Source organism: Sander lucioperca, chromosome 9 (assembly GCF_008315115.2).
Source record: "Sander lucioperca isolate FBNREF2018 chromosome 9, SLUC_FBN_1.2, whole genome shotgun sequence".
NCBI classification, from domain to species: domain Eukaryota; kingdom Metazoa; phylum Chordata; class Actinopteri; order Perciformes; family Percidae; genus Sander; species Sander lucioperca.
Window position 1 is genome coordinate 4,200,035 of NC_050181.1, and position 26,430 is coordinate 4,226,464.

Sequence of the window (26,430 nt, forward strand, 5' to 3'; positions counted from 1 at the left end):
TAGCTGAAATGTCCTGTGACACCAGTCGCTCCCTCAGAGAACTGCCCACATTGTTAAGCATTTACAATGTGATAAAGTGAAGTAAAATGCAAGTTCGGAAAGCATCTGGCTAATTGTTGAGCTATTTGTATTGATAAAAAATCCAATTAACCCTCTGCTAATATGGTAATTGTCTTATTGATCTTTTGACGATTACACAATTATGAAACCTGTTTATTTCTGTTTTTCAGGAGACAACAATAACTGAGATCAAGCAGAAGATCATGAAGATCCCAGACGCTAATGGTATTGTCATAGATGGGTTTCCTCGAGACGTCGGACAGGCCTTGTCCTTTGAAGACCAGGTGAGTTCAGTTGACCAAGTATGTTTGATATTTTCTTCAGTCCAATTTTATGGTAGACACTTTGTCTTATCTGCAGACTAAAACATGCCCTTCTTACCAACTATAATTGCTATTACATGAAAACAGCCACCATTAATGTGCCATTTAGATACATGATACGTTGTTTAACCGCATAACGAGCAGCTGGCTTTCACATTAAGTGCAAACCATGTGGGACAACATGAGAGCTCGCTCAAGGCAAACCCCAAGAACATCATTTTGTGCTCAATCTGAGTTAGATAACAATTTTCCCACTTCACCAAACTTTCAAAAGGAAACAGAAAACCTCTCCAGTTGACCCAAGAGTGAAACCACCATAAATAGAGGCTAAGGAAAGTCAGAGTGACGTCAAATAAAATTATTTTGTAATCATAGCATCTTGAATCAATATTGAGGAACCTAGAGATCCCTAACTCTCCTTCTGTATATACGTAACATTAAACTACTATTTATCTCCCTGTTCACTGCACTACAGATGTTTCAACCTGTGATCAACTGGAACACATGATGTTTTTCTTTTGACATCCACACAAGTTTCAAAGTCCAACACATACACACATACACACACATCACATACAGTGAGCCATTCAGGGAGCACATGCTACAAGCCAAATATGTAAACGAGTTGGTCACGCACCACACACTGGTCCTGTTATCCCTCAGGTCTTATCTCCCATAGTGTGAGATCTAAGGACGGCAGCGACGTCAGCGACAGTTACTCCGTGGTTTGAGTCACACCGCCGTTTGATGTATTTGATATCAAATACTGCATGGCGTCTCAGGGTCACTGTCAGGGCATTTAGACTCTTTGACAAGTTGATAATATTGAATGACTTTCATAAGTTTATCTGAAAGGTTTTGCCGATAAATGAGGCAAAACAACTGATGTGCAACCATACTTTTAAATTTAACCTAATTACAACAATATTTAAACTAATATTTTTTACTTTGAATTAAAACCTGGAGAACACCCTCAAGGACCTCTGGGGTGTCTACGGGCCCGTTTCAGGAAGGAGGTTTAACAAACTCTGAGTCTAACCCTGATCTCTGAGTTGATTTACCCTGAGATGGGAAAGTCTTGAGTTTTCGGTTCCAGAACAGCTGATTTGAGTTGGTTCAATCAACTCAGAGTAGGTTCACTCAGAGTTAAGCGCGTGCACCACCACAATAAAAAGGCAGCAAGAATGGAGCCATGATACTACGATTCACCATGGTAACAACCACAAACAAACTGGTCGGCGGAAATACTCATGCGTACATACATCGAGTTTGAACATGTATTTTGTAAAAAAAAAACAAAAAAAACAACACAGCGGCTGCTGCAAAAGAGAGAGAATTTGCGTGGGAGTAAATTGCTGCTAGAGTAAATGCGTAAGTTCCAATATAGTGTATTAATATCATATTTAATCATAAGTATAATATTACTGGAGAAATGGTATTGAACCTATAATCCATTTCATTTAGGTGCAATCCTGCGGGCGTAAAAGTCCTAGGCCTACTAAACCCATTCTGAGGCTGCAACACCATCATTAACAGAATTATAATTCATAATCTTTTATTTCAAAGGGTTTACATCATTTACCTGCAATACTGTGGGACTCCTTTTTAATGGCTCTTACTGGTTTGTGTCCTGAACACTACACAAACGTTTAAAACACGTTTCAGGGTGAGTTACACTCTTCTGACGGTGCTTTGCTACAGTGGCTTTACTAAAATGTTCCGCATCATCAATGTTGTAAAGAAAACTGCCATTTGCAAAAAAAACGTAATGCAACACAAATAATCTGCTTTGATGTAGAGCATGTCCACGATGGGTGATGTTAGTGATATGAGGACGGATAAGGTTATGTAGGCTACATAACTGATAGACTGGGAATATAAATGATACCGCTCAAATAGGAAGGCTAGTAGCCTATCTGGAAATGAAAATGCATCTATAGTCAGGGCCTCAATATCATCTCCCGACGTATGTTTAACTCCCTGCAAAGTAATACAGCTTCTTCATCAACGGGATCGTCGACAAAAGGAAATGCCATGTTTTGAGAAAAAAACGTTTTATTGTCTGCCTTACATGGTTATTAAACCAACACTGTTTTTTTATTCATGCAGATAACAAACTGCGCTAAAATGCGCCTGATACAGACTGAATGAATGAATGAACGAATGAATGAATGAGGACATGAAAGAGCGCTGTGTCAGAGGGAGGAGACTGAGAGAAACTCGAGGTTTCTTGAAGAAAACCTGCTCCCGACCAGGTTAGGTTCACAGGCTCAGTTACCATAGTAACTGACTCTGAGGTTAAGTTACCTCTCTTTCTGAAACGGGCTGGAGTTACACCTCTCTCTCAGGTTTGATTAACCTCCCTTTCTGAAACAGAAAACCCAGAGTTCCCCTCATCTCAGGGTTAACAGAGTTTTTACTAAACCTGCTTTCTGAAACGGACCCCTGGACATAATAAAGAATAGTGCCATTTCATCATTATCAAATATACCTGAACTGAAAGTGTTTTTACTATAACAAATATGACTTACTGTATGAAGTTTTAGTTCAGTTCTAAATCAGCAAAATAAATTTCCACATATGGATCCCTGAAGCAAAACCTACAGAGGTCCATTAGGAGTGTTTGACATTAAAGAGGCCCTTTTTTTTTAAAGATACTGACTGATGGAGTTTGGTTAATGTTGTATTCTCTCATTAATAATTAACTGTATGGTGTTATGGACTAGATATTATATTTGCTTCTGAAATATGAGTTATAAACCAGTAAGTGTGCTTGCAACATCAGGTTGACTGTCTGACCTCAAGTCAGTGTGTTAAAGCTGCTTCTGCTGCTGCTCAACTATTCAACAGTGAAACAACAGCTTTCCACTTCGCTGCCCAGTGAATGCATAGTGTTCCTGAAATGAACAGGTAGTGGCACACTGAGCAAGGACACTTGACTGGCAGACAACACAGTTTTTGTGTTGTCAAGCTTTTGCTCTACTAAAGTATCCTTGAGCAAGTCTTGAACTGCCTGGCAGCTGTCGTTCTGGATGTTTGGACCTATTTCCTGAGGATCAATAAAGCACCTGCCAGTTTTGTAGGACATGAAAAGAGAGTATCATGTAAATTAGCAATGAATGGACGATAAATGAAAAAAGGCTGTTGTACAAATGTTTTTCTGACAACAGAAGCTATGATACAGTATGTATTGTACATACTAAATTGGAGCCCCCTAATGGACGTTTATCCTTTACAGTTGAGTGGCCAATTGTGTGACACAACGGTCGATTGCTTTTAGAAGGATTGATTCTCTTTATCACATTTAAAATCACTTAACATTTATCAACTTTTAAATGAGCATTAAATTACTTTGAGAGTGGTTGGGGAATAGGTTGGGGTCTATCTGGGTCAGCACGAGTAAAACTTGGCTTCATAATCTGGTCAGCTGCATTACAGGGAATGACAGATGACATCAAAGTCTCAAGTCCCATTTAGACAGGATTCATATTTCAGGAGGAATATGTCCCTCTCGCTCACACTGCCCTTCTCTTTATAAATCCATGGCCTTTCCCCTGTCCTGTGCACGATCATGAATGGAAAAATGTTGTGTGGATCGGTCCAAGCCACTTTGTTTGTTTCCCATTTACAGAGTCAGGGCTGCGTATGAACACTGGATTTGTTTTTCAGAGTACACACAGAATGGACAGCGAGTGTGAGGAGATGTTCGCTGAATTTGATAAAAAAGTGTATTGGATTAGTTACAATAGGGGTGGTATGTAATTCATGAGGATGTTTGGCAGAAAAGCCAAGTGGCCGTTGTTGTTATATTATTATTTAGTTTGCTTAAATACCATCTAACTGATTAATGTGAGTGAAACTCTGGGCATTGTCTTCATAGTCCAGTCCCTTCAGGATTTCTTTCTGTGTAATTATTGCTCCCCCAAACTTACTTAGTAGTTCTCACTAAATTTCCTGAAATTGGTGTTGTTTTTGTGATAAATTGCTGAACTATTCAAGTAAGATGTGAAAAATTAGGTTTAGAGTTTAGAAATTTAGGAAAGACCTGTTTCTGGGCTGTTCTGTCTAGCATGTGCAGTTCACTAGGGAGAATTCAGTCTGTAAGGTAACCTTAGTGCTTTCTACCTCGCTATGTAGCATAGCTCCATGAATCAAATGCTTAGTTTTAAACATAGATTAGATTAGATATGGACTGCAGGACAAGCGCTGCCTGAGAAGATAGATTCTGGGGAAACATACCCTTTTTTTCGACTTTTGCTTGTAAAAGTTAGTCTGATTTTAATATTTTTTGTGCAGAAAAATGCAGTGATTGTTAATCTTATAGCAAATAAATCAAGAGATTGGTTGAATTTCCATTGATTCTTGCAATAACACTTGCAGTTCCTGAGGGACTAGCTAAAATAAGCTAAGCTAATATGCTAAACTAAGATAAGATAAGCTAAGATAAGACATGATAAGATAAGATAAGATAAGATAAGCTAAGATAAGCTAAAATAAGCTAAGATAAGATAGAACCATATTTAACCTAAGGGAAATTGTTGTGCAGCAGTTGCAGTACAAACGAGGAAAGCAAATATATTGCAAATATAAAGAGTGCAAATCCATCAATGTGTTTGTTTCTCTGAGGCAATCCATTGACCGGCATGTGTTTTTAGACGTGTCACTTAAAGCGTAACTCTCGCCAAAATGCAACCTAGGGTCTTTTTGTGAATGTACCTGAGTCAAACTTACGTTTAAAAACATATTTAGGATGGAATCGCCACTTTTAAGATTTACCGTATTTTCGTTTTTCGGTCAAATGGTCTTTTGAATGGGAGAGCTAGGGGCACTTTTATGCTAGCCTCAAAATAACTATTTTTAAAACACTAAGAAGGCTCGACATAACATGAAACTTTGCTCGAAGTATCGCCAGGGTCTCTACACCTTAACAAAAGCATTGACAACATTGTTTGTGTACACAGAGTTTACTGAAAAGAAAGGCTTTGAGCAACTTACTGTAACTGTTGTTCTTCCGGTTGCTGTATATCGAGCCAGTCAAAAATAGTCGAGGGAGGAGAGTAAAGATGGAAAGCTCCAAAAGCTTAGTTCCATATAAATGCACGGATAATTCATTGTTTTGTCATTAGTGAAATACAATATTGACCTTGTAGTTGAAAAAGGAGCCTCATATAAGAATGACATTTCCTCCTATGGAGTCCATTCATTCGCATTCGGAGAACGCCTATTTTTGACTGGGAAAATGGCGGATAGCGTAAACAACAACTGCTAACGTGAGTTGCTCAAAACCTTTCTTTTTAGTAAACTCTGGGTACACAAACAATGTTGTCAATGCTTTTGTTAAGGTGTAGAGCCCCTGGCGATACTTCAATCAAAGTTTCATGTTGTGTCAAGCCTTCTTAGTGTTTTAAAAATAGCTATTAAAGGCATAAAAGTGCCCCTAGCACTCCCATTCAAAAGGCCATTTGACCAAAAAACGAAAATATGGTAAATCTTAAAAGTGGTGATTCCGTCCTAAATATGCTTTTAAACGAAAGTTTGACTCGGGTACATTCACAAAAAGACCCTAGGTTGCATTTTGGCGAGAATTACGCTTTAAGGAAGCATTGTAATAGAGCAAATACCAAACCGTCTACAAACTGCGGCTCCATGTTGGCTCTGAATGGTGATTAAACGTGTTTGTGGGATCCTGCAGGGAAAACCAGATGGGGCTCTCCTGGAGGTACATTTAGTGTTGGCGTGGCGCTTTATCTCGTCATTTTTCCAGTTAACACATGTGAATGGCTTGTTAATGTAGGCAGCCATGGGCAATTAACTTGATGCTCCAGTCAATTATGTTACCAAACAGTGCAAAAAGGCAATATCTGTCTGTCATACTGTATTGTGTTTCTTATTTCACACCCAACTATGCATGCACACATTCAATTACATATGTTCTTACATACACACATGCACAAGGATAGACAAGGATAGATAAGTTCACAAAACCTCATAAAGATCTATAAATAAATATATATAAATGCCTGCACACACATGAATAAAGTCACACAAACATATTTACACACATGGAATCACATAAATATGTATATGCACACAGGGAAACACATTTTAAGCACATACTACTGTATACACACATATGTAGACAAATAAGACACACATACACACAAATATACAGATAAAATAGGGTTAGGAATAGAGAAAAAGTTGTCTCTACAGAAGATCATACATGCACACATAATACATGACCATAACATGCGCACTGTAGGCAGTGAGATTCAACATGAACATGCTTTTAAGTGGTTCCAGTGGTTGGAGTTAAGGTTTTAATTGACTCTTAAATAATACTGTGAATTAATCAATTTGGATGAGTCATATTTTAGGTAGTGGTTTAAACAATTAAATCAGAATCATCCACTGCTGATTTCAACTTCAACTTCAACTTTATTTATGTCCCCGAAGGGCGATTAGGTGTGCAGTAAACGCATACAAGACACATAAATACATACACACATACTACACACAGTCCAACTGGAACACAACCGTAACAGTACGAGGACAAATAAATACCAGTACAAGGTGCATGGATAGCAGCGTCAATGTAACCTACATAGGGTAGGAAAAGTTCAGCCTACATTGATTTGATGGAGACTAGCATTAATACGCTGTAATTCCTGCAATTAAATGCTGTTTTCTTTGTGCATATTTTTTTTTAAACTTTTGCAGCAATGTTTATGTAAATTAGGTTTTCTTTAATCAATTAGGTGTGGTGGGTCTACAGTAGCTCTCTTAACAAGCTGCTAAAATGCATTTGTGTGGGTCAGATTTGAAAGCTTCCTCAGTGTCCTATGATGACCATAATGCTGGTAAGGAGGAATGTCCAACCCTAAATTCGAGGAAACTTAAGAGGGACCTATAATTTTGGCCTCAGTTCAGTAATGTCAACACCAGTTTTAAATGTCATTTATGGGTGACTAATATGTACATTATTTCCCACTGAAACTGATTATTCTGTTCCTTTACTTTAATTTATTTTTAGATTACAAATTACCATTGATTTCTTCTACATTTGTGTATTTTTGTATTAGAAATAGTCTTCTACTGAATCCTCCAGGCACACCTGACTTGTTGCACAGCATACAGGAAAAAGCATTGTGCCTGGGTTCTTTTGCTCATCACACTAACCATTGTGGACAGCTAACCCTCTCTCATGTCTTTGTTATATTCTCTTGTCTCTCCAGTATCTGTAACATTCTCTCCCTCTTCTTGTAAAGAGGCCAAAGACGCGGCATAATGAGAACTCGTAATATGGTTGCTGCTGTCTAAAGGTCCACCTTGTCTGACAGCAGATTCCAGCTACTACATGTTGAAAGCTGCACTAGGAACCCAAACAAAGAAACAAGATGTGGCTGTCTCGTGTGCAGAGAGAGGGATTTCTAAACAGACAGTGCCCATACAATCATGCACCACACACTTCATTGATAGAGCTCACAGATGAGCTATTATTATGGTTATTATCAGCAGTTGCAGCTGTTTCAAACATGGAACAGATCAGATGTGATTGAACATACCTTCCCGATGGCGTCTCCACATCAACAGAGGCTGTAAATAGAAAATAAACATAGAATTAGTGACTAACTCACTAACAGGCATTTCAACATTCAAGGAGCCTGGAAGTCTCAAACGTAATATGTTGCTTCATCTCATTTTATAATTTGGTAAATTACATTTCGTAATAGATAACCACAGAAATTTCATTCAGCTGAATAGATTTTTTATTGTCACAATGTTATTTAAATTGTCACATAAAAGGATTGCTAAAAGGGTTGATGATGAGTTTGCAAATGGGCCCCGGGGGTTAGATAAGGACCGAGGAAGTTCTCTGGAGATGAAATCATGTAGATAACACATGTATACAGTTGTGTTTATAACCGTGTCCTGGCAACCGCTCAAAAAAAGCATATACAGTTGTTGGTGATTGGACGGGAGCTGATGCCCACTCAGCCAATAATGCACAGATGCAGAAGCCCTGGGATTCACAATATAATTAAGTGACTGGTTATTAAAGTGCCTTTTGTGCAGCTCAGGAGCAAAGGAAGAAAATAAGAATACAGTATGCTTTGACAAAAAACCTTGTTATGTCAGGGGTTAGACCACTTGTGGCAGTAGATTGAGTGTCTCTCACGCTTCTCAAAATCCTGTTTCTGTAACCCCAGCTTTTGGGGTTTCAGGTTTATTATTAAGTATCTTGGAACATTTTTCTCTTAGAGTTCCAGGTGAGAGAAGAGCTCAGTTGACAATGTTCATACATTCATACATGTTGCCCTAACTTATTAGTGAAGGTTGTTGTATGCAGTCTGGAAAGGAATACCTGCAGACACGGCTCAGCTTTTAAAAAAGTACTCTTAGGCTTGTAGGCTTGTTAGTAGGCTTGTTTTTCATTAATATTCTCCTAAAGAGATGCTAGAATTGAACATCAGTCAAAGATAAAACAGTAAAGATTGTTGTTATCTACTGTAGGGCTATTGCATTGGATTACTTAATTTCACACACTATTTTTTGTCTACACTCTGTGTTTTGTAACCAATGAGCCAAAGGGGCTGTTTTGCAACCCATAACTTTAACCATTTCAGAGGAGAGTTTTAGTGCCCTATGACATACAGTTTCAAAGGCGTTTTCAACACGCCAATTTAGGAGAAAATTCAAAATCAGACATTTTGCATGAAAGTGGTCAAGCTTGAATACACATAATTTAAGCACAAACCATTCACCCTGCAGAGCTTCAGTCCACAGAATATGTGGAGAGACCTTGAAACGGTTAAATGTGAATGAGTGATTCATACATTTCATTTCTAAATAACTTTTAAACAGACTCAGTGCTCCCTGAAGCATCATCAAATTCATATTCTAGAAGGTTCAGTGCTTTATTTTGGATCCCATATTCCCCAGGACAGTGCTCACACTGTCCAGCATTAAAACTGAGCGATCCTCTGGGGACCCGCAGCATCCATTTTCATCTCATTATTTGCCCTTTACAAGATCACAGCAGCCATTTATGAGCTGCTCCTGTGGGACGCCACAACCGCCCTACTCCTCTTTACAGTTGCCCAGAGAGACGTCTATTCCTTCATCATCCCCTCCAGGCTTTTTACCTCCACTCCTGTCACCAACGGGGTGTCAGTTTATCTACTCATTCCTGTCAATCTACCTATGTGTTTTAAAATCCACAACACATGAAGAAAAAATCAAGACACTAATTGATGATGAAAATAGTTGTGATACAATGCCAACTGGTCCATGATTGTGACTGAGTTTGCTTCTTGTAGTTACTAGCAACACACTCATTACTCATCCATCATAATGGTTATATAAAAAGAGGACAGAACAGAGCAGCAGGTACTTTGCTTTGTATGTTCAGTGTGGATGCCGAAACTCTCTCTGCATATTCCTCTGTAACATCAGAAAGAAATTAAACATCATGTTTTGAGAAGAATTAATTACAGCATATTGCTAGTGCACATGGTTTCATCTATCTCCTCTCCGCTAGACTGGGATTTCTATAGGCTTACAAGGGGAAGTTGCAAAGACAGTAATGTTATATAATTCTTCTTTTAGCAAGCTTACTAAGCTCTGCTATTGCAAAGCATGAAAGGTGTAAAGGTGACATTTACCAAAAAAAAGGTTACAGTTGAAGATCCAGGTTCATCCTTTATTAGCATCAAAGAGAAAAGCTTTTTTGGTCACTTTGGGACAAAAATTCATGGATCCAAGTTTAACTAAAATAACTTTAATATGGAATATAAGTTTGGATTAGTGGTTAAAGGGATAATATTTTAATATAAGGCCAATGTTTTGGTACCAGTGGCAGCCTAGAAAGTTGTCAAGATATTCTTGTGAAAATAATTCTGCAACAATTTTGCTAATCGATAAATCGCTAAAAAAAAATTATTTTTACAGTAAAAATGCCAAACATTAGTTCCAACTTCTCAGTTGTAAGGATGTACTGCTTTTGTGTCTTATGTTTGTACAGTTAGTGTAGTAAAAGAAATAAATTATTTAAACAATTAACTGAGAAAATAATCTGTGTGATTATTTGAAAAAAAACTTCGGCACTACATTGAACCAAGCTGATTGCTCACACATAATACATGCCCATTTGCTTTAGTTCTGTTTGGATAAGTAAGGTGAATGCCATTCAAACAATTTTTAAACAGAATGAAGATTCTGTTGGGTTTTTTATCTGAATCTGTTGGGTTCCTTATCTGAATCGAGGGTCTAAGAGAGGGTGCTGTAATCCTACAGATTTCACGTTGTTGAATGTGCAATCACTTTCGAACAAAACATTCGTTTTAAATGACTTCTTTCTATCACGTGATCTAGACTTTTTATTTGTCACGGAAACTTGGCTGCATATTGGTGATCTAAGCCCTTTCACTGATTTCTTCCCTGGTGATTGTGACTTTTTTCATTGGCAGGGGTGGGGGTTTAGCGACAATCTTCAAAAATCAAAAGCAATTTTTTGATGCTTTCATAGCTTGTCCTACAGAGATAACCTATGCCTCTCTGTCTACAGATGAGCTAGTTACTAATAATAGTCACAGATCTTGATATTATTGCCCCTTTTAGACTGAAGCAACCCAAAGTCAAAGCCCAACCTTGGCTTAACAGTGAGACTTGTGCCCTTAGACAAAAGTGTAGAAAAGCAGAGAGGAAATGGAAAAAAGATAAACTGCAAGTGTCCTATGAGATACTGAGAGATGACCAGGTATCCTACCAATGCCTTGTCAAAGCATCTAAAGCAAAGCATTTTTCTGATATCATAGCTAAAAATGCACATAGTGCTAAAATTGTGTTTAGTGCAATAAATACTAGGGATGTCCAGATCCGATCATGTGATCGGAAATCGGGCCCCATCACATGGTTTCAGACTCGATCGGAATCGGACATTACCTCTCGATCAGGACTCGGACATATATGTATATATATTCTCATTATTTTTTAACACATCTATAGTTATGTGGTGGCACAGAGTTAGACCCTTTTGACTCCACACAGAAACAGCAACGCATGCGGCATGACAGCCTATGACAGTTTGGTCAAATGTCAAAGAACAATGGTCATCAATGGAAAAATGATCCAGGACTGATCCAGGATTGGTTAAATGCCGGCAAAGTAGAACACGGAAGCAGCTTGAAGCGGAAATGTCTGCGGTCTGGAGGTATTATAAAGTTGATGATGACAACAACATTGCCATAGCAAACTGTGAGATATGTAACAGAAGTGCTCTGTTTGTTAACAGAGTTGTTGAATGTTAAAATAAGGTGAATTAAATAAAAAATAAGGAACATCCTGGATCTGTTTTTTCGCTCTTCTTTATTCTTTTTTTATATATTATAGAAGTATCGGATCGGGACTCAGTATCGGTAGATACCAAAAATCAAATGACTCGGACTTGGACTCGAGGGCAAAAAAACCTGATCGGGACATCCCTAATAAATACTGCACTAAATCATGCTATTGCACTCCCTGATACTACGTTTGAAATTACAGAACAATTTTTGAGCTTTATTATCAACAAGGTTGACACTATCAGATCTTGTATTTCACCTACTGATCATTACCCTTCTAAATCAATCCTATGCCCTGCTTCTCTGAATTGTTTTGTGCCTGTGGCCCTGTCAGCATTGATATATATTGTATCACACATGAAACCTACCTATTCATCTTCAGATATTGTCCCTTCTCGTCTTTTGAAAGAGGTATTTGATACTATTGGTCCCAGCCTCTTGTCTGTAATAAATCACTCTTATGAATGGCACAGTCTTTAAACATGCTGTCGTTCAGCCTCTAATTAAAAAACCCAACCTTGACCGTACTGATTGTAACAGCTTTAGGCCTATTTCTAAATTATTGTTTATGTCAAAGATTTTGGAGAAGGTTGTTTTTGCTCAGCTCTCTTAATTTTTAAGTGAAAATAATGTCTAATTTTCAGTCTGGTTTCAGAGTACACCATAGCACAGAAACAGCACTTCTTAAAGTACTAAATGATTTGTTGCTGCTCGGTGACCTTAGTGCTGAATTTGACACTGTTGATCATGCCATCTTGTTGGATCGCCATCAGCATAGGGTAGGGATCCAGGCTGTTGCTCTAGTGGTTCAATTCTTATTTAAAAAAAATAGAACCTTTTCTGTTTAAATTGGAAATATCTCCTCCTCTTTGGCAGCGATTACATGCGGTGTACCTCAAGGTTTGATTTTAGGGCCAATTTTATTCTCTTTGTACATGCTCCCAATGGGCTCCATTCTTCACAAACATAACATATCTTATCACTGTTATGCTGATGACACACAGCTGTACCTGCCTCTAAAACAGATGATACCAACTCTTTAAAGTCCCCTTTTCACTGACTGAAAGACATTGTGCTGGATGGCTAACAACTTTCTCCAACTTAATGAGAGTAAGACAGAAGTCATGTTGTTTGGCCCCCCAAATTCAGTTGATGAACTTTCAAAAAATTTGGGGACAGAAATCTAGGTTTCATCTTTGACCCAGCATTAAAATTTGACAAACAAATTAGTTCTGTTGTCAAATGTAGCTATTTTCATCTCAGGACAATTGCTAAACTAAAATCCTTCCTCTGTTGTAAGGAGTTGGAGACTGTTATTCATGCTCTTATTTCGTCTCGTATTGACTACTGCAAGTCCTTGTATTCTGGGATTTGCCAATCATCTTTATCACGCCTGCAGCTTGTCCAGAATGCGGCTGCTAGATTGTTGACTGGTACCAGAAGGAGGGATCATATCTCCCCGATATTGGCTTCTCTTCACTGGTTACCGGTCAAATAATTTGATCGATTTAAGGTAATGTTACTTGTTTTTAAGGCATTACATGGATTGGTCCCTTTATATATTTGTGATCTCCTTACCCTACATCACTCCTCCATGAACCTAAGATCGTCTAATCAGTTCCTTTTAGCTATTCCACAGTCTCGGATGAAAACAAAGGGTCATCGTGCCTTCTCCGTTGTGGCCCCGAGACTCTGGAACAAACTTCCCATTCATATTAGGTCCTCCTCTACTGCCAAGATCTTTAAGTCTCGTCTTAAGACACATTTTTATTCTTTGGCGTATGATTTAGTTTAGGGACATTTGTATAGCAGTGTGTTGTTTGTATGATGTTCATTGTGTCTATATTTTTATTGTCTTCCTTTGTTTTTATAACATAATATAACTTTGTACAGCACTTTGTTCAGCCTAGGTTGGTTTTAAATGTGCTCTATAAATAAATTGACTTGACTTGACTACAGATTGTAAAGCCTCTTGAAGTAAATTTGTGATTGTGATATATAAATAAAAGTGAGTTGTTCTCCATGAGAACTGCTGGACCTATAGAATGCTCCGGTTCATGGAGACAGATGGAGACAACTGAAAGTCAGCAGCTCCACATGCTTAGAAAGGCAGAGCAGGGGCGCCTGGGTAGCTCATCTGGTAGAGCACACGCCCATATATAGAGGTTTACTCCTCAACGCAGCAGCTGTGGGTTCCACTCCGACCTGCAGCCCTTTGCTGCATGTCATTCCCCCTCTCTCTCCCCTTTCATGTCTTTATCTGTCCTATGGAAATAAAGGCCTAAAATGCCCAAAAAATAATCTTAAAAAAAAGAAAAGAAAGGCAGAGCAGAATGTAATGAACCAAAGACAAACAGTATTCTGGACTGATGCCCGAAATCAGCGGTTTGTTCATGCACAGCAGTTTTAACTAGTATAAAAAGATCAAAATCACAGGAAAGAGTCCATCATGATAAACTTAAGTTTGAACAGCTGGAGTAAGTTTGCTGTTTTGAAGAATGTTTTATCTCTTATCTTATACAAGGCCTTGTTTACCAAACCAAATACAAAACTTGGTACGTAAAGTTTTACATAGTGGTTCCCACCGGAAAAAAATAAGCCACATGAGTGAATGTGTCAGATAAATAGTATACAACGGCTAATCTTTGTAAGTGACAGTATCGGTATCATCTAGCTTATATTTAGCTTCGTAAAAGAGGTTGCAGCAGAATAGGAAGCCAGAGCATTTCAGTGCTTAAATCTCCTTTAACAGAACATCCGTAAAAGGGTATTAGCTGTCGTGTTTCAGGTCAACATCTGCCTGCTTATGCATATTTTTTAAAGGTGTGTGTGTGTGTGTGTGTGTGTGTGTGTGTGTGTGTGTGTGTGTGTGTGCGTGTGTGCGTGTGTGCGTGTGTGTGTGTGTGTTGGTTGGAGAGGAAGCCTACCACATGCTTCCTGGCCTTTGAGCAAGAGAGATTGCATCACTGATAGCGCTGCCAGCATTAAAACTGAAAATAGATGCTCTTATGTCATGTGATACATTTCTGCAGACATTTAAATGATGAATCTAATTTACAAAACAAATGCAGCGTCCGATGGCTGCTCCACATTAACAGCACATACTGAGAAAAAAACAGGGCGCTGGTTGTGGGCCAGATCAAATGTGCAATTCATCTAACAAAACAGGAAAACAAACAACAGAGTATAAATAGTAATAAACCACTCTTAAAGCTTCTTATAGAGGGAAAGTTCCCGGTGGCGGTTAGCTTATTTTACACTCTTTCCTCTTTCTAAAACGACTGGAGGCGCCTCACCTTAAGAGGTCAGAGCCATAGAAACCGAGTAATTTCCCTTTGATGCTGCTTTGCATTAGAGAACAGCATCCTTCACTGATCTTTAAATAGCCAGCGTACACGTCAGCCTGTTTACTCCATGTACTCGTTGGTTACTAAGGAATGTTTTTGTGCATTAGACTTTGTAGAACAGAAGCGGTCAAGCTCATTGTCGTGTCACAAATTAAATCTCTACTATTCAGGCCTTAGTCAGTGCTGTTGCCTGACCTTTTCCTTTAAATTAGAAAAGCTAGTGTTTATTTGCTTGCTATTATGTATTGGCAACATGCCTCTCATAGTTATTACATAGTCTCCTGATTGCTGTAATTTGAGCTGAACGATATGACTTTGCTCAGAACTTGATTGTTAATGGGCACGCAGCAGTTACAATTCCTTTTAGTTTATCCTGGTTACAAATGCATACAGTCCCCACACACAAGCATTTTTCAGAGGTTTGAGAACCTCTTTTTACTCATTAAAAAAACAAGTATCTATGTATTAAAGCTGCACTTTTATTACTTGTATTAAAGCTGCAATTTTCTTATATCAACAATGGATCAAAATAGTATGTGTAGTGTGAAGGGGGTTGCTCATAGTGAAGAACCCAGAAGTAATTATTACTGGACTTCTGTTGTTTTGGTTTTATGGCCCACAACCACCATTTTGATTTGAAGTCTCACTGCTCTCATCAGCATTGTATCCACCAGAAAAAGCTCTTAAAACTGACTCTCCAATCTGCTGAGCAACAAACTGCAGACAGACACAGTTGATAACGAGTGAACACTGTGGAGCATTTAGCAAGAGCCAGAAATTTCTCTCAGGAGTTTGTAGAGACCAAAACATAAGCAGAGGATAGCAATATATGACAGGTAGCCCGAAAAACAGCTGCAAATGAATGCTAATGTTGCTCCATATCTGCTGGATGTGTAAATGATCATGTTTATTATACATTATATTATCATCTTTAGTTGATATGTCTATGTTGTGTTTACCTGCCTCCAAGTGACAATAAATAAATGAAATGATGCAGCTTCAAACGTTGGTATATAATTAACACCTTAGTTGTTTTAGAACAAAATTAAATATGTGCAGCAGAGCAGGAAGTAAAACACAAAACAAAAATAATTTATATGATAACAAATCATCAGTTACTGTAAGGTTTTATGGTTGTGGCAGCCATAGCAACAATTAATAATGAGTAACTTGTGCAGATGTTATCAGGGAATGATGCGTCTTGAGCTGTTGAATTGCACTTCGTAACTGGCTCCTCTTCACATCTGATCTCTAAATAGAAAAAGGCTGCACAAGTTATCACACCTGTAATGTCCTTTGCTGTTACTCATGTTACAAAAAAGAAACTCAAATCTCAATCTCTCCGTTAAAAGAAAGAAAATCTGTCTGCAAGTGACAGGTAATAATGTTTAGCATCATCCTATTTGACTCATTATCCCGCCTGTTTTAAAATTGTATCAGTGGAGTGAGCAGCTGCAGGGTATTTCCAAGGCTTCAACCTTAAATCTCCTTGGCATTGATTCAATTCAGTGAAATTCAGGTGATGGACTTGCTTAAAAATTCAAAACCTGCTGTAAAAAAACATATCCAATCTCTTTAGACCTTAATGAGAATGAAGTCTTTATTCTAGTGGGAATTGCAGTTTTGTCATTTTGCCCTGAGTACATTGAATTTAAAATTGAGACTAACCCCGAGCTGATTCTTCAGTTTACAGCTCTGAGACCGAGCCTTCTCAGGGTCAGATGAAGGTTTATCAGAGTGGTTTAAGGTTTAGCTATAATTTTTCACACGTCTTTTTCTCTCCCGGTAGATCTGCACTCCAGACCTGGTGGTGTTCCTGGCCTGCACTAACCACCGTTTGAAGGAGAGGCTGCAGAAACGAGCCGAGCAGCAGGGACGACCAGACGACAACCCTAAGGCCATCGACCGCCGCCTGACCAACTTTAAACAAAACACCATTCCGCTGGTCAAATACTTCCAGGAGAGGGGCCTTATTGTTACGGTAAGTCGTGTGGAATGTCAACCTTCAGTGCCAACACAGGAAGTGGTGACAGGAAGTAAGGGTGTGGAGGGGTGTTTGGCAAGTCCAGGGCCACGTTCAGCCCAGACAAAACGTAGCAACACGTTTTTTTAAACTGAAACGGGGGTGCATTGAACACCCTGTTGTGTGCGCAAGCGCTCTGCCTTTTTTTAACACGAGATTACAGACACGTTTCTGCTGATTGGGTATCACCTGTGACACAACTGATAAACGAGAGACACACCCACCAAACGAGAGAAAATATATCTCTAAGCACCGTTTCACACCGTTCCGAGGAAACACGTTGTTCAACATGGAAACCGTAGCAAAACGGTGTTGAGATTGAATGTGCCCCAGCTTTCCTGCCAGAGGCTGAATTTAACTTCCTGGGGCAGATGAACAGCTATACCAGGATCATGTCATGTGGGATGGAAAGTAGCAGTGGGATGTTTAGGTGTTTGCACCATTGGATGGCTGCCAGTCTCATGGTAAACACCAAAAAACTTGAACAAAATGCGCAAGCACACATCCAAGAGGAAGCTACCCAAGTGTTGGACGCAGCTCTGAAGTAAAACGCAAATTATAGTGAGGTGAACGGCAAGCAGACAAAGCTTGTTCCAAAACGAGAGTGAATCTGTGGTTGGCTTTCACTTTCTCTGTCGTATGTGATGCTGCATGTGGTACACTGTATGTGTTGAACTGGGTACTGTGTTTACAAAGAGTAAGCAACAATTCCTGCATAGTACGCCTTTAACCATTCTCACATGATACTGTAGTTGCCATATGCAGATATTGTAGAAATGAATTATTTCAAAATGTTGACATCCTAGTAGCCTAGTGGTAAAAACACATGTAACTGCAACATCCTAAATCCAATTCCAGCCTGAGGACTTTGATGCATATCATACTGCTCTCTCTTTACCCTTGTTTCTTCTTCAGTCTCTACACAATCAGCTATCTAGTAAAAGGTGGATACCCCCAAAATAAATCTGTAATCAATAATCAAAAATGTAATTTAACATCATCTGCAGTTTTGTAGAATCATTCAGTATTAACAATCTGTCTAAAGGTGTGTGCCAGTAATCATGTTAACATAACCAAAGATATTCAATATCAGCAGCTCCTGATTGTTTTGTGAGATGAAATGCAGACTGTTGCTGCTGGGATAGAGAGCCGAGTGTTAATTGGAGACCACTGAGATCTTCATTAGATTGTGTGCTCTGGTGCAGAGGGGCATTGAGGTACCATTGGGTTTGTGTGAGGCAGGTGATAATAAAGCTATTGGCTCGTGGCTGCCTCTTCAATCTTATTGATCTGTCTGAGCCTCAGCACAGCATCGTCTTCCTCACAGCAGAGGGAAAACTGAATAACCAATCCAATGTGAGAAACAGATTTGTTGTGCATGCTATTAGATTGGTGTCTCGGGGCAACCTAAAATCAAGTGTTACGGGATAATTTCTAGTGGATCTCACATTAACGTTAGAAATAATTAAAAATAATCAGATGCCCTAAACAAAAACAAAACAACAAAGGAGACAGAAGTGAACCCTGTCTTGTTCCCCTTCCCAGAGCAAAATATTCAGAAATTAACCCATTAGTTTGCACCGCAGACTCTGGGTGCTTATACAGCACCTTAATTAACTTTAAAAATCCTGCCAAACCCATACATTTCCAAAATGTTGAACATATATAGCCCCATTCAACCATATCAAACGCCTTTTTCGGCACGAGGGAAATAGCAGCTATTGGGGACTGTCTATCAGCTACAGACCATGCAATATTAATGAGGCGCCTGATATTATCTGACAAGCTACGCCCTGAATAAACCTCACCTGATCAGGATGAATTGGAGAAGTAATAACCTTATTTAATCTACTGTATTTGACAACATTTTTGAAATAATCTTAACGTCTAACTGCATCAGGGAGATTGGGCAGTAATTCTTACAGTCTCCTGGGTCTTTACCTTTTTAGGAACCAAAGTTATCAAAGCCTGCCTAAATGTTGGTGACAGTGTGCCCTTTCTCCAGGGCCTCTCTATATACCTCTAACAGAAGTGGAGCCAGTTCAGTTGCAAAACTCTTAAGGCCCTGAGGCCTTACCCACAGGCAGGGCCCCCATTACCTCTTTAATTTCCTCTATAGTTAAATCTGCATCAAGGAGTTCTCTTTGCTCTTCTGTCAGTTTGGGAAGCCCAAATGGCACTTTGAAGGAACACATTTCTTCATCAGTAGAGGTAGATAATGACCTATAGAGATCAGTGTGAAAGCCAGTTCCCTCTGTTTTATATATCTAGCGAGTAATTTTCCTGCTTTGTCTCCCGATTCAAAATGATGTTGTCTTGCCCTGAATGAATTGAATTCAGCCTTTTGAGGAAAGAACATTATTATATTGGTATTTTAATTGAGTCAGGTTTCTCAGGCCATCCTGTGACATTCTTCACTTAATCTCCGTTTCATTGTGTTTACTTTCTAATTCTAACAGTGCTTTAGCACTATTCCGCTTATCAGATGCCCTCCAAAAGTCAGAGCAGTGTATATGGCAGTGCTCTCTTTAGCTTTCTGTGGTCGATGCTGTAAGAGTAAAAGTGAAAATGCATTTAACTTGCACTCTGGGACTCCAGACGCATTTACACAAATTAAATATTTTATTGCAGAAACCTGTATTTCCTCCTGTGTGATATCCTATTTCTTTAGGTATATTGCCTTTTTATATTCTGCTTATTGCTTTCTGGTCTGGGTCCCTCTTTCCCTTTGCTCTCTTGTTTCTATATATACTGTATATTAGCATTTTTTTACTGCTGTACATACATTCTCCCATCCATCTATTTTTATCTGTAACTGTAGATGCTTCACCTGTTAAAGTTTCCAATAGCCAGCATGCACAATTTGAATAGTTTGTACTCTTCTTTACTGGTATTTTTGATCAGACGGTTTCTGATTTAAATCATAATTTCACCATTTTTAGGCAAACATCTTCTGCAACTAACAAGTTTGTTGTTTATTATAAGGTTCCCAATTAGCTGACGCCTAGACGACCAGCTAGTCTTCCAACTATTATGCATATTTTCATCAATTATTATGATTATTATTTTCTCAATCAGAAAATGGAAATAAATGTCCATCACAATTTCCCAGAGCCCGGGATGTTGTCTTCGAGTGTCTTGCTTTGTCTGAGCAACGATCCAAAAACAATCATCATCATATACAAGACGACGACAACAAGAAAATATTCACATTTTAGAACTTGAAACCAGTGGAATTTATGGCGATTTTAATAGAAGTTAATCCATTAATGAATTAATTAATAATTAATTCATGAATTAATTAATAATTAATTCATTAAGTAAGTCATCCAATAAAGGCACCTTTAACCTTAATTATCAAAGTTTTTGCAGATGAATCTTCTGTTGATCAATTAACTGACTGACTCAGGTATCATCAAAAAATGTATGCTTATGTTTGATAACTGGTTGAACCGAGAGTTTTAGCCATCTGTCAAAGCTTTGTAAATTTCATATATTACAGCAGCTGTTGAAGATATCTTGATGTTGTGCGTCCATTATTTGTTCGGTTAGATAACAATAACACCTCCAAAAAAACAACCAAAAAAACAGGCGAGAAAAATTAGAAAAGCTACATCAACAGTTGTTTTGCAATACATAAGTGTTTTATGGGGTGTTTTGTTTTCCATTAATGCTGGCAGGAATGTACAAATCACAAATGTATTACCAGACCTGCGTGGGTGCTGAGTCGCAGTTTATGCTTTTCTCACATTGAGTTGTCCTTATTCAAAGCTAGACAGTTAGATAACAGTTTCATAAACAACAGAAACAATACAGAAATGAAGAAAATAAATAATATTTAAAGCTCCTTAAACATCCAATAGCTGTGTGGCCGGGTTAGCTCAGTTGGTAGAGCAGGCGCACATGTATAGAGGTTTACTCCTCGATGCAGCAGCCGTGGGTTCGACTCTGACCTGCGGTCCTTTGCTGCATGTCATTCCCCCTCTTTCTCCACTTTAATGTCTTCATCTGTCCTGTGAAAATAAAGGCCTAAAAATGCCCCAAAAAATAATCTTTAAAAACAAAAAAAATCCAATATCCCTGACAGGTATATATTTGGTGTGTTGGGTTTATGTAATAAACACCTTGGGTATAACCAATTTCCTCTCCCGTAACCTGTGAATGAAAGAAGTCTGCAGTCCTCACTCCAGTGACTTGAACATTTTGAGAGCTTATCGATGGATAAATCCCTCCTGTGAATCACTGCAGCATTGACGGGCGAGTCAGAAACACAGCTACGTCACTCCCCCCTTTCTTCTTGCTTGTCTAACCCTCCTTGCAATTACAACAAAAGACAACAAAGGTTGGCTCAGTCTAAAAGAACAACTTATGACAAATGATGCAAGGAAAAACTTATCTTTATAAATCTATACTGTATTAACAGTAGATGTGTGGAGGATGGTACAGTAAGTTCCACCAACACTTGGAGAAGTGTGTCTTGTGCCTCTAAACAACAAGTTATGTTTTATTGCACAATAGGACTTTTAGAATTTGAGTGCATCGTGTTTGTGTGTGTTTAAAGACGCAGTAGGTAAGACTTATAAGTAATTGTAGTGCAATTTGCAAAAATCCACAGCTCCCTGTTCAGATGCACCAATGGGGGGGGGGGGCTAACTGCATGTCAATCACTGCTCAGGCACACGCATATCATAGTGATAGGTTTCCTCCCCTTCCCCCTCTTCACACACTCTCTATCATGCACAGCTCTCCCTTGTTGGGGCAGGGGCTTAGGAGACCGTTTTGGGCTTTAGCGGAAAGGGGGGAGGGACTGAGAAGTTGTCGATGTTCAAATTTTTTGGCTGTCCTGGATCTTCACAATCCTACCTACAGCACCTAACCCCCTTAATAAGTTTTTATTCCTTTTATCTAAATATTATTTTAAATGATATATTTCTAACACAAGTTTAAAAACTGAAAAACAGGCAACAGAGAAAACTTTCCAATAAGACTACGAAGTATGATCTTTATCCACATGGTCGGATTTTATTTCCAATAGTCTGTCTACCACCAGCACAAATTCCTCATTGTGATTGCCACGATCTACATTTGTGCGTAGATTGAGACATTAAGTTGCTGCGGTTGATGATAAATCCTGAACAGAGGACAGATTACACTGTGGTTCATTAAAAGGATAAACCCACACAGCTTTGTAATGGATTATCTGACGTACAATTGCTCAGTGTTTTTATTTTTGAGCCGTAGACAAAGTATGGGATTTGTGACATTTATGCGGGAAAAGTGATGATAATGTACGAATGAGGTTCTGTTCTTTGCATTTAGGATGACTCAACTTATCAAACACACACACAAACCTAACAGGAAATTGCAGCGAAGGAGAGATAATAGTTTGTTGTATTAAAGCCGTCCTGTCATTCTAGAAAAAAGGACCGATCTAATGAGGTATTCCCTGAGTGAGCTCAGCTCCAGCTTCCTTCCCACATGCTGTGAGATACCACGCAGATATAATAAACAAAAGACACCCCGCTCTATCTTTCTGGGAGTCTTATCTCTCTGGGGAAGGTTACAAGGTATTCGTTCCTGGAATATGAATAAGACACTGGCATTGTAAATAATCAGTATGAACAACTATCTTCTTGTTAAAAAAAAAACCTATCGAGATATCCCTTGCTTTGAAAATAACTGAATAACAGGAAATAGGTTTTAGGGTCTTTTTTTATCTACTTATAGCCTATTATATTCATATCTTTTTGCATCTTTCCTGTTTTGTCTGTCCTCTTCAGAGACCGACAACATTGAGCATTGAACATATTGTGTGATGTACTGGAGGAAGCTCGGTTTCCAATTATTTTTAGCCCAACATCAATTCAATTAGATGACCAAACAGAAAACACTGAATGCACCATACATCTTCCTGAAAAGAGTTGCAAAGTTTAAAAAAAGGAGCTGCCATCTCAAAGCTTCGTCTGCTTCCTTTAATCTAGTACTAATCTTTTTCTTCGATTTTATCTCGCTTCCCGCGGTCAATGGACTTCTTAAAAACATTTTTACTTTATATAATGTTCAGTCCATGAAGGTAAAATAATTATTCAACACAAGCATGCACTTCTGTCCCCTGTAGGGTTCCACCCATTATGGCAGAAGACACCATTTTTAAACATTATTGTTGTTTGGCATTTTTAGGCCTTTATTTCTGACAGGACAGCTTTAGACATGAAAGAGGAGAGAGGTAAGGGGAACGACATGCAGCAAAGGGCCGCAGGCCATACCTGCCAACATTTGGTTTTCAAAATCCGGGAGATTTGTGCGGTGGCATTACGGCACAACTGGGGGGGGTTACTGTTAAGTGTACTGTGTGCCTGTGTGCCCTTATGTGCCTCTTCTGCGCGATGGTGCCGCTGTGTTTTAATGTGCTGGGTCATTTTTCCCGCCGCCGCAGAGATCAGCTGCACACCTGGGTTATAGGTTGCCAGGTTGGTGACGAACGGGTTGAAAATTGTATATGGTGTGTGGATGGTGTGAATAGGATGCGTTTCATTACAAGATCTGGCAACTGGTCAACATTAGACAGACAAACATATTGGTCCGATTATTTATAAAGGAGTTTGGGCCATGCAAATTACGGGAGTTTCCCGGGAGAAATAACAAACCGGGAGAGCCCGGGAGATAAAAACGGGAGAAACCCAGGAGTGTTGGCAGGTATGCCGCAGGCCGGAACCGAACTCGAACCTGCGACCGCTGCATCGAGGACTGAGCCTCTGTACTTGGGCACGTGCTCCACCAGGTGAGCTACCCAGGCGCCCACGGCAGAAGACACAATTGCCTTTCAATTTTAAGATGATTTATTTCAGGGAGGGGCTTAATGTATTTGTGGATTGTTTCAAAATCCTAATCACTCCACAAATAATTTACCAAATACAGTACCTACATGTACGGAGCCATAAGAGGACATGACATTACCTTTTGAGTCATGAGAAACTTTCTGGTGTGCACGCAAAAGTATCTCGTGCTCACAAAAAAAACCAATCTGAGGCTAGCAAAATGATGATAACAAAGTAATGTTATGTGGCTAAAGTTAATATTTCACATTCACAGCATGAAATCAGTTAACAGCTGCCTTATCGTCTTTAAGTTTGTTGATGACACTATCAGGTACATTTTGTTGCGTTTTCAGGAAGATTAATACCTCCACCTCAGCAGCCATTTTGACTGCTACTCAGATTGGTCTCTCGTGCACACCAGAATTGTTTTTCCCCATGTCCCTTTAAGTATGTTTTCTACCTGTAGATATTAAAAAAAATGATACACAGTATTTATAAAACTATTTGAAAACAAATCTTTATCTCTCTCAGATTTGGTCCTCCGTCCACACTAAGCCAGCGTTTTTCACGGCCAAATTTGGAGTTTATCAGGACAGCTCCAGCAACTCCGTTTCATGTTTTGGGCCTGCCCCAGTTTTCTGAGAGGCAATATCTGGATCTCTAAGTAAAGCACGGTATCACTACTGATGTGTAACCCATTACTGCCTTGTTTGGTTTTAAGGCTCAGTGTGGATACAGCATTAGTTTTGATTATTAGCCTAATAAAAGGAGACTGGTGCACTTTGCTTTCTAATATAATCCAATCCAATCCAACTTTATTTATAAAGCACCTTAAAAACAACACTGTTGACCATATAAATAAACAATAACATACAACAGAGGCACAACACAAAATAATAAAACAATAAAATAAATGCAATAATACAAAACTCAGTCAACCCTCAAACTGAGTTAAAAGCCAAAGAAAATAAATGAGTTTTAAAACGAGATTTAAAAACAGGAAGGGACTCAGTCAGTCTGATGTGCAAAGGCAGCTCATTCCAGAGTCTCGGAGCTGCCACGGCAAACGCACGGTCACCTCTGGATTTACGTTTGGTCTTGGGGACGACCAGTAGTGCCTGGTCAGCCGACCGGAGCGAACGAGAGGGGGTGTAGGGCACGAGCAGATTAGACAGGTACTGGGGGGCCAGACCATGCAGACATTTAAAAACAAATAAAAGAATTTTAAAATCAGTGCGAAAGTGCACAGGGAGCCAGTGGAGGGATATATAAACACGCTATGCTGCACTGCAAGTTCCCTTTCCTTGTCCTCTGCCTGAACAGTCACTGTGATGACATTGAGTCATTCAGTCCACAGTAGAGCTTTTCTCAAAAAAGTGAAAGCTCCTAATCTGCCCTTGAAAAGTGAACTTTCTCTGAAGAGTCTCAGACAGCTTCTTGTAAATTTAGATGGATTATACGGAGCCTCTCTGTTGAATTGGGAATAATTTTTGGTTATAAAGACGCTGCAGTGTGACAGCGGTCATTTTTCTCTGCTCATGATGCCGGACACATCGAGAGGTCTGATGGGTTTCTGAATGCCTGGCTCTCCGGGGGAATCCTCTCTTTGATCCTCTCTGCTCCTCTTCTGCTGCTGGACTCGCTGTGCTTCAGACTCAGGGGACTCTCCCACACAGTAGACAGCAGACACTGGTGCCTTTTTTTAGGTTGTTACCATGGAAACCCCTAGGAGGAAGCTGGTTGTTGGTTGTGGGCTATCCTTATCCTACATTTCGCTGTTTGACCTCCACTCCCACAGCTGACATTCATTCCTTTCTCTGTTGAAGTTTCAGGTCGAGAAACAGAGCAGTTACGTCCAGTCTGTTTTTTTTTTTTTTAAATACGTTTTGTATACGCAAAAGGTCGCCTGCTTCTTGTCATCATCCTTGATTAGAGCAGAGGGATGGCCAAAAAGCCGATTAGGGAGGAGAAGTCTTCCTCAATCAGCTTCTAGCTCGCTAACAAACCAGATTTTTCACGGTCAATTTACGAGTACTGTACGTGCAAAGGAAGACAGCCGGCCTCTGAATAATCTGAAAGACTGATTGACACAGAAGGGAGGCTAATTAATCTAGTGTTATGAAAGCTTCCGGTGTGTGTTGAATACAAAATGACCCTGAGTGTATAGTTCCAGGCATCAGAGCTCATTTCTTTTATTCGGTCTTTTAATGAGTCTCATTCTGGATGTCACAGCAGCTTAACGGACTGAGCATGTCCGTTTGTGTTTGTGATGTTGGAAGATCAGGTCATGACTTGTGTTTATGTCTTGTATTTGTCATTTCTGTCAAGCAGAAATAATTAAATGTCAAAAAGCTAAGTTATGAATTGTGAACAAAGGAACAAGATGATTTTTTTGTTTGTTCTCCTTTTCAGTTGGATGCTGACCGGGACGAGGAGGAGGTCTTCTGTGACATCAGCATGACTTTGGACAACAAGCTGTTTCCCTCCAAAGAGCCGGCAGCTGGTGAGATAAACACT

At 39.2% G+C, this 26,430-nt stretch overlaps 1 protein-coding gene across 2 annotated transcripts in view; it reads left to right on the forward strand.

Annotated features, from left to right (window-relative positions):
• ak5 (adenylate kinase 5) overlaps nucleotides 1–26,430 on the forward strand; it is a 71,271-nt gene that overhangs the window by 11,759 nt on the left and 33,082 nt on the right. For both annotated transcript variants that reach the window (XM_036005328.1, XM_036005327.1), the window contains exons 5-7: nucleotides 231–344; nucleotides 16,862–17,053; nucleotides 26,326–26,416. In XM_036005328.1, coding sequence (XP_035861221.1) covers nucleotides 231–344; nucleotides 16,862–17,053; nucleotides 26,326–26,416 — 397 coding nt within the window. The remainder of the gene's footprint in view (nucleotides 1–230; nucleotides 345–16,861; nucleotides 17,054–26,325; nucleotides 26,417–26,430) is intronic.